At 35.1% G+C, this 9446-nt stretch overlaps 1 protein-coding gene across 1 annotated transcript; it reads right to left on the reverse strand.

Annotated features, from left to right (window-relative positions):
• Positions 1-117: 117 nt before the first annotated feature.
• LOC114169736 (dr1-associated corepressor-like) lies at positions 118-4974 on the reverse strand. Its single transcript, XM_028055007.1, has 6 exons — positions 4671-4974; positions 3246-3318; positions 3057-3150; positions 1747-1875; positions 1593-1650; positions 118-900 (listed from the first exon to the last, which is right to left on the reverse strand). Exons 1-6 carry the CDS (start codon positions 4701-4703, stop codon positions 421-423), a joined length of 867 nt encoding a protein of 288 aa, XP_027910808.1. The 5' UTR covers positions 4704-4974; the 3' UTR covers positions 118-420.
• Between the last annotated feature and the right edge of the window lie 4472 nt (positions 4975-9446).

A 9446-nucleotide genomic window follows, 5' to 3' on the forward strand; every position in this document is an offset into this window, starting at 1 on the left:
TGACACAAACTACTTTGGCCAACCTTTACTTCTATAGATATGCCAATCCATCATTTGCCAAAAAGGGTTAGACATTAGCTGAGAGACTGGCAAACAGTCAAAGTTTCTGCAGCAATATTAAATAAGGTTGCATGCATAAATTTCACTCCATCTAGAATTGTGATATACATACATTGTAGACCTAAAAGTACAAAGCTAACATTACTTGTCAATGGAAAGATACATCAGCTACACATACAAACCAGATTAATAAAAAGGGGGATCTGAAGGTACATTCAGACCCTTTTTTCAGCCAGCCGCCAACAACATGGGACATGTTTTGACAGCTAGTGGGTACTCATAATCATAACACTAGTATGTACTTATTCTACAGTTATCATGAGCTTTTTCACTAATCTAATCACCCAAAGACTATAATATTTACCCCTCCTCCTCGTCATAATCTTCCTCCTCCTCTTCTAGTGGCCTACCCAGCTGTGCAAGCTGTGTTGAATCAATGGCCATCTTGTCCACATCAGGAAGGGGCCACCCCAGAATCTCTTCATGCTTGCCCTCTGTTGAAGGAGGTTCCGGCAATGAGGTATCAGCTGCCACACTAGCTTTTTTGTCATCATTTTCATTCGTAATGGCATTCAGGTCAATGTTCCGGAGTGAATCAGTGCTTACAACAGGAATTGCAACATTCTCCTCCTTTGGTATATCTTTTGACTCAGAACCACTGTCCACTGCAACAATTGGGTTTGTACTTTGATGGTTGCTCGGCTGAACAGAGGTGCAAGGCTCAGATTCGGCATCCTGGTGATATGTGTCTCTTACTAAAGGTGGTCGCCCTCGGCCGCGGCCTCTTCCTCTGCCCCGGCCTCTTCCCCTGCCAGTAGTGCCAGTGTGGCTCAACTCTTGCTGGAATAGAAGAAAAACATTATTGAGCAAAACATGGTGTACATCAAGGGACTGCTAGGGATATATACCAACATCATTTCCAAGACTCTCATGATTTTCTTTTGTTCTACAGATGACAAACTATGCTAGTAAAAGCTTTAGTTTGAGAAAATATTTTCTTGTCATTTAGTATTTCCACATAGAATTAATGAAAACATAAAACAGAAAATAGCAATTATCACAATTTCCAGTACAAAGTTTTAAAAGTAGCAAATAAAATGTAAACAAGGTGACATTTTTGTAATTACAAATGAACATATAAAACTTCTCATAAACCAAATAGCCCTTTTATAGGGTGCAAGATATGGTAACATTTGAAAGAAAGTCGTAGACATGCAGATGTGTAAGTACTGATTTTTTGTCAGAACTAAAACTGAAAATGATAATATTAATACCTTGTGAAGAAAGTATATTTTTATACAATCATTTAGGGGACTTATTTTTTCCATAAAGTTAAACAATTTGGATTCTATGTTACTGATAAGATATGAGTCCTTTTGTGGAAAAGGCTTAATCATGAATGCGTCATTGGTACCAAATGAGAAATTAAAACAAATTCTTAAGTAAACAAAAGGGTTGCCACAAGCATTAATGAAGATAGAATAGCACGTTATTAAGGGTTTTTGTGCAAATACATAGAAAAATGAAATTACCATCTTGCTCCTCTTAGCCTCTTCATCACTATCATTACAGTCATCACCGACAGCTTTCCTGGAAAAGTACACAACATTGTTAAATGTTAAGTACATAATATGCATATCAGAGGGGTAAAACAACAAAACAAAACAAAGATATTGGACTTCAAACCTTCTTTTTGAAATGGCCCGATCATCAGCACCAGCCTCAGCATGGCCATGACCATGACCGTAATCAGGAACTCTGCTAACAACGTCCCTCAGAAAGTCAAAGACATTATAGCTTTGTACACAATGTTTCCTGCAATTTACAGTCACAATTTGTTGGACTTGATTTCATAGCTCATATTCCTTATCATAAATGGAGTTTGGAAGGCAGATAAGAGAAACAATATAATATCATAACCAAACGGGATCTGGATATCATAGTAAAATTAATTAAAAGATGTCTGAGAACACAAGAAATGCTAGGGTTGTTAAGGCATTTCCTCGGTGCCATCAATTCCTTAAATTTTAGAATCGACAAGGTGAATACCCTCCAAAATATTTAGCACACAATTCAGAAGAATGCACGGTAGCATATTTGAACATTTCCATGAGCTACTAATATTTGAAATCACAAATGAAGTATCCTATTTAGAAGGCAACCAGATAAATTGTTTAGCTCGTAAAACTAAAATTATTTATGTTAGACTTCGGAGTTAAACAAATGGCAAGACAAACAAAGAATAAAATGAGACCGTGGCTAATAAAATGGTGAGAAAAAGGTGAATCATACGTGCAATTAATCAGTTATTTTATGCAATTGTCAGTGCAGAGAAAAGCCACAGCTAAAATGTAGTTTCAGAAAACAAAAATAGATTTAATTTCACTTAAGTCAGACCTGTTTTGATCTTATTTTTTAACAACTTGGAGTCCAAGTGAATGAGACTTTTGGAAGATCAAAAATTGTTGTCATCCCTTATCCACTCACCATCCCTTATTTGCATTTGTATGGCACCTGCCAAGCTGTGGTGCCCATGGTGGAACTCAACCCCCTCCCCTTTTTTTCTTTTAGAAAACCTTTTTAAGAGTTAATCCATACTTAAAACATTTTGAGCATCGGCAAGCTTAGACAATGTAGCAAGCAGTTTTCAGTGTTGAAACAAGGGCCCTGGTGCCCTTTATTTTTCTTTCCAGTCCTATCATAGATTCCTTCAGTGCATTAACTTTTAAGTTTAAACATAAATGCTTCTAATAAAATTTTATCATTCATACTTAAGATTACATGATTATGAATTTTTATAGCTTAAGAACTGACTACTTTCCTGTCTCACACTTAGCCTCCATTTTTAACTTAGATATATGAAAAAGGGAATTGCAAATTGAAATTAAATCTAAAAAGATAAAAGAAGTCTTCTATAAAGGCATTATTGTAAGAAAGTTCTTGAGTTAGTTCTCAATCACTAAAATGGGAGATTGAAGCAAAAGAATCAGACTTACAAATGCAATGAATTCATGGTCTTTGCTCCTCTTTGAAGAGTTATTTCATAAGTACGGTCACAAAGATCTTGCAAAAATAGTTCTAGAGCTTTAGCTGAAATCCATCAAGAGCAATGTCAACAACATATATAAGAGAAACAAACGAGAAGCGGTCTGAAGTTAACAACACAGTAAACCATAACAACTTACAAACTAAAACAGGAACAGCCAGTGCTATCTTTCCAACATCCTCATCTGCTTGCATTATCTTCTTTATCCGAGCCTGCAATTTGAAGATTCATCACTCAAAAGAAATTGTTCTTTTGCAAGAGCTCACTCCTCATGATACTTAAAAGACAACTAGAAGAATTAACACAGGCCAAATTACAAATTAGTCCTTATGAACATAATATAATTACAACTTAAAACTTGATTTGAAGTTTCTAGAATACAAGCAGTGGCTTGCCCTGTCTCCCAAAAGTTTTATCCTTCTATATGCTAGAAAGGTATAATGGGATAAAAGTCATAGAAACAAGGTATTTTATCAGAGAGAAATAGGTATAAACTCCAATTACACAGAACAAAGTGCCTCACAAAACAAGAAACACTTCAAGTGTCCGCATCTCTTCCACCAGTACCCAAAAGGCCTAAAACACTCCCTCATTGGCTTCCCTCCCTTTTTCGTTGCTTATAATTGTTTTCCATTCCTTCCTACCCTCCTTGCAACCCAAATTCCTTCTTTACTCCTTACTTGTATATCCCACCCGATTTAGCAAAGCTATGCCTAACAGTAACACCCCGCTGAAAATTACCATAGATTCGAAAATGCCACTATCATCAAATAGTCTTTCTAATTGATGTCATCATAATCAGTCCTTAAAGGAATAACTGTATTCTATTATAAATCCCTGACACCTTACATTAAAGACTGATATTAACTCAGCTCGCAACTAGTTAGCCCACCATATTCTGAAGAATAATTAACATTTGACAAGCAATGCGAGAAATTTACTCAGGCTTTAAAATATTAAAAATGTGAAGTAGACACACGTTTTAAACAGAAATCAGGTTAACATGCAAAACGGATTTGAAATTTCAGAGAAGATGTAATTTCACAATGGGATACTGAATTCTTGAATTTAAAAATGGCCGGTTCTATCCCAAGTCCACAACAAATGAGGACTGTGGGAGAACCAAATTATCAGAAACACAGAAAACATAAACCCATCAGTACCCTCTTCAGCAGTCTCCACTAACACGTCAATCAAGTATTCTTAAACCACAGTTCCCAAACAACAAACCCAAAAAGTTTTTTCCTTTTGAATGACCTAAGCTAAGTCAATAACCTAAAAGTAACACACATCTCCAGAATACCCACATCAACATAAAATCACCCACTTCAATTACTAAGACCATAAACCCAAACACATGAACCCCATAAATCCTAACAAAGTATAAACATTTACCATAAACCAGAACCTTTTTTTCTCAAGAAAAAAAAAAGGAAAAGACAAACAAAAGCACAGTCGAGATCAGCTCAATTGCTGTCACTTCCACGCACTTTTCCTTGCATCCAAACAACAGAAACCCACGACAAGATACAATCTTTACAAAGAGAAAGTGGAGAACACTTACAGCAGGGAAACGGGTATCGAGCTTCTTCCTCATAGCAACAGATTAGGGTTTGAACACTGAAGAATTGGGGGAATCAAATGGAGCAGAAGAGAGAGACTAAAAAAGCAAAATCGAAAGCTTTGAACAAAAAGAGTGACCCCAACATCAACACGATGAAATCGAAGAAACCCATTTCAGATCCAAAGGCCACTCTCTCTCTCAAGGATTCATTCAACGAGATATGCCTCAGCAAGGGCTTTGTTACAGTGACACGTCAGTGACGGAAATCGTGTCACCGCCCAATAGATGCAGCGCATGTAGGCAGAAGAAGGTGAGAGTGGGTTGAAAGGAAGGAGTCAAAACGGTGACGTGTTGAGAGATAATTGTTGGGATATTTTATTTGCTTCTTTTTAAAGCACAAAAGAGAGAAAGAAAAGAAAACCAACCACATTGAACAAATAAAGCAACACTCACCAATTGAACTAAATTTACTTCACAAGTACTAACACTCTCTATGTCATGTATATGTTTTGTAAAAATGTATATAATTCTTTTTACAAAGATCATTTTTATAAAATTGTAGTTAAAATGAAATTTCAAATTCCATAAGTTTTTCATTTATTTTAATTAAAAAACTTAAAATAGTTTTAGCTTTTACAAATATTTCAGCATTTACGACTTTTTCAAAAATAAAAATAAGAAAAAGTAAAGTAATAAGAAAAACTTAAATGATATATTTACATTACTTTTGAACATGTAATATAATTAAGGGACATATTAGTGTATGCACATAATGTTTCGGCAAAGTGATTTTCTTTTATTTTTGTTTATCTGACACTCCAATATTAAAAATGGTTTTATAACTAAAATGTTTGGAAAATAAAACATTAAACTTTTTAGCAGTTGTATTTGGAAAATAATATGAAATTTGAAATAGATTGTGAACTTTTAAAACAAGTTAAATAGAGTTTACAATTTTTTGTAAATAATTTCAAAAATAAATATCAATAAATAGATAATCTATCTAAGGGACAATTATTTATTTGTTTAAGATGTGAGAACCTATAAATGACTTTAGAGCAACGCTGGTTGTTATAAAAATGAAATACTATAATATTTTAATACTATTAACATTAACTTGAATTAAATATCATAAATTGTATTTAAGTTCTTGTTCTTAACTTAGTACATGGTAAAAACCCAAATGGTGATGAACCAACAACTTTGCATTAATATTTGTTATTATTGTGTTGTGTTTATTGGGATTGTTTAACATTTTTACTCATTATGAAGAATTAGAGTGTTGGTGATTTTTGTTATTGTGAATATAAATTGTAAAAGAGAATTTATTGGAAGTAAAATCTTAAATTGTTCTTGCATTATTCATTAAGTGCAACCTTGAATGTGACACATGTAATGTGAAATGACTAATATTTATCCTTGTTACAATTGACGTAGAAATTGTAAGGCCCATAAAAAATTCACTTTGCTATTTCTGCCCTAAACTAACGGGGCTGCCCTTGTAAGTGGGTCTAAAGGGCTGGCCCAGTAGATAAAGTCCTTTCCATTTGCCCTAAGTCTCATTTCCACTCCATTTCAGAGGACTTGAGCTGCAGTCGTCACCCCCTCCGCTAGGGTTTTGTTCCACTGTCACGTAAGCTAAAGGAACTTCTACTCCATTTTTGCGAGCTATCCTTGAGTTGTTGCACCCCGAGGTCCCGTGTCGAAGCTCCGTTAGCCCTCTTCCAGGTACGGGAAGTTAGGATTTTAGTTTCGAGTCATTCTTCTGAACCGTGTATGAGTTGGTTGTTGATTTTATGGTGTGATATTTCGTTTTGATGCGTGAGAGTATATTGCATGAATTGTTTGGATGGAGAACATGGCTGCTACAGGTGACACAGTGGCGAGACCTGTTAATCCGCTCAGGCGGGCCAGTCTCGCCTAGGCGAGACAAACAGGGGCTCGCCTAGACCAGTTTACGCGAGTGGTCGCCCAGGCGACCCGCTCCTTATTTTGAGCGAGTGAGCATCTCGCCCAGGCGAGAGGGGTCTCGCCTAAGCGAGATCCCGCGTTGCTCCCTGCTTCCCCTTTCGAGCCCTCGCCTAGGCGAAGGGGGGGCTCGCCTGAGCGAGCACGTCTCGCCTGAGCGAGACCCCTCAGCCTGAGCGAGGGATTGGGCGAGGCAGTGTGCTGTTTGGGTGTTCGTTTATTCTTGGATGATTGATATTGGTTTGGGTGTGAATTGTATGATGAGAAACATGTATATAATGGAGTATTATGCATGCTTGGCATGAGTCACGAATTGTGGATGACGGGTCTAGTATGAAAGTTGGCATGTGAACCAAGTGAGTTGGTTATTGTTAAAGGGGCATGAAAATGAGATGAGTTGAGATCCTATGAGCACGAATGGTTATGATGAATTGTAATGGGTTGAGCCTGGAACATGAAAGGCGTTGGCTTTAAAGGTTGGTACAATTAATGTACACGTGCATGGTGAATATTGTTTTGGCTGCGTGATTATGTTCTGTATGTGTCAGTGCATAATTCCTTGGGGGTCTCTAGGTGAGGCTTTCAGGGTCGCACTTCAGTGGTCGGGACGTAATTCCATGGCCCCTGTTAGTGGGTGTCCATGGTGGTGCCCCATCTGTATAACTAGGTAAGGATTCAAGTTAAGGTTGCATCTTGACACTCTAAGGAGCCAGTTAGTCTCACTTAGAGCGGACTGACTCCTGTGGTGAGAGTAGCAGGAGGCCTGAAATTCATTAAGGGCTAACCTTGTGGTGGGGGAAAATTGATCCATCGTAACACTTGTAACACATAGCTCGAAGATGAGCAGCTCAGGGTCGAGCAGAGGTATCCACCACAAGTGCAAGCATCCGCTGAATCCGACTAAGTTATACGTATCCGAATGAGTCGAGTCGTGTCGTAGTGTATTGCTTGGAAGGTCGTAACATGCTTGGTTGTGGTATGAATATTGGATGATGAAAATATGATTGACTGTATGATGATTATGTTATTGGCTCTAGCTTACCCGTTTTGCTGTATGTTTGTATTGTATGTGGTTGTTCTTTCTTGCGATGATCATCAATTTGATTGATGGGAGCAGATGGGCGAAGTTCTCGTGGTCAACAAGGAAATGGTGATTCCGCTGCTTAGCCATCTGGGCTGGAGTTTTCTTCAAGATTTCTTTAGGGCTATGGCCCATGTATCGCTTTATGCATTTCTACTATATTCTCTTATGTTAGATTTGTATCTAGTTTCTGTTGGCATCGTGGTGTGCCAGGTTGTAAGGGTTGCGTTAATGACCCCAAGACTACGCTAATATACTTTTATCGCGTGACGTTTCCTTTAATTTCGTTTAATAATTAAATGGGACGTTACAGAAATCAATTTTTATACTAGTTATTAATACAATCGTCATATAAAATTACATTTTCTATGTCAATTGTGGTAATAATCGACATATAAAGTGATTTTCCATCACAACCATGACATTTTTTTTATGAAGTGGACTTTCTATGGCATGTCCAGAATCGATATAGAATATGAACTTTTTATGGTGGATCTAAAATCAGCATAAAAAATGAAAACTTTCTATGTTGGTTATATTTATGTCAATTCTAGAACTGACATAAAAAGCTTTTCAGTTTTAGAACTGCATAAAAAGCTTTCTATAATTGACATAAAAAGATTTTGTTGTACTAGTTTGTAGGCCACTTGACATCACTAAGGTACCTTAATGTCACTTTATTGGAAAGATAAATATTACACGATTTTAAACAAAATTGAGACTCAATTAAATAACAAAAATATTGAAAAAAAAATTGTCTTCAATAAGAATAATATATATATATATATATATATATATATATATATATATATATATATATAAACTAGTTCATTGGTAATTCTAGATATATTTATAGATATAGTTATGTGGAGTTAATATGAAATTTTCATATAGTTATGTGTTGGTTAATATGAAACTTTCATATATTCTTTCTTAAAGATCCGAATAGTTAAAATAAAAATGTCAAATTAAAACTCTACCAAATCGAATACAATTTATTTTCTTTTCCTTTGAAATTTTAAGCTAAAGTTAAGAAAAAATATATCAATATTCATTAAATCATATATTTCTTATCTCTATCGCTATATTTTATTTTCTTTTCCTACAACTTATTATCACGTCATAAACAAAAAGTAAGGTAGTTGAAAGTGTAAACAAGTTTGTATAACAACTAAAAAATAATATAATATTTATAATGCTCACAACCAAGTAGTTTAATGTTTATGAAACACCTAATAATCTTAAGAAACTATTTATTCGGAAGTCAAATTTGCATTTTGAGTGCCTAAAATATATCAATATTCATTAAGTCATATATTCCTAATCCCTATCGTTATATTTTATTTTCTTTTCCTATAACTTTTTACAATGTCATAAACAAAAAGTAAACAAGGTAATTAAGAGTGTAAGCAAGTTCTTACACCAACTAAAAAATAATATAATATTTACTTAGCTCACAAATCGAATAGTTTAATGTTTATGAAACACCTAATAATCTTAACAAACTAGTTATTTGGAAGTCAAATTTGCAATTTGAGTGCCTAAAATATATCAATATTTATTAAGTCATATATTCCTTATCTCTATCTCTATTTTTACTTTCTTTTCCTATAAAAATAAGCAAGATAGTTAAAAGTGTAAACAAGTTTGTACAACAAATAAAAAATAATATGATATTTATTTAGCTCACAAATTGAGTGGTTTAATTTTTATGGAACACCTAATAA

Source organism: Vigna unguiculata, chromosome 11, assembly GCF_004118075.2.
Source record: "Vigna unguiculata cultivar IT97K-499-35 chromosome 11, ASM411807v1, whole genome shotgun sequence".
Classification (NCBI taxonomy): domain Eukaryota; kingdom Viridiplantae; phylum Streptophyta; class Magnoliopsida; order Fabales; family Fabaceae; genus Vigna; species Vigna unguiculata.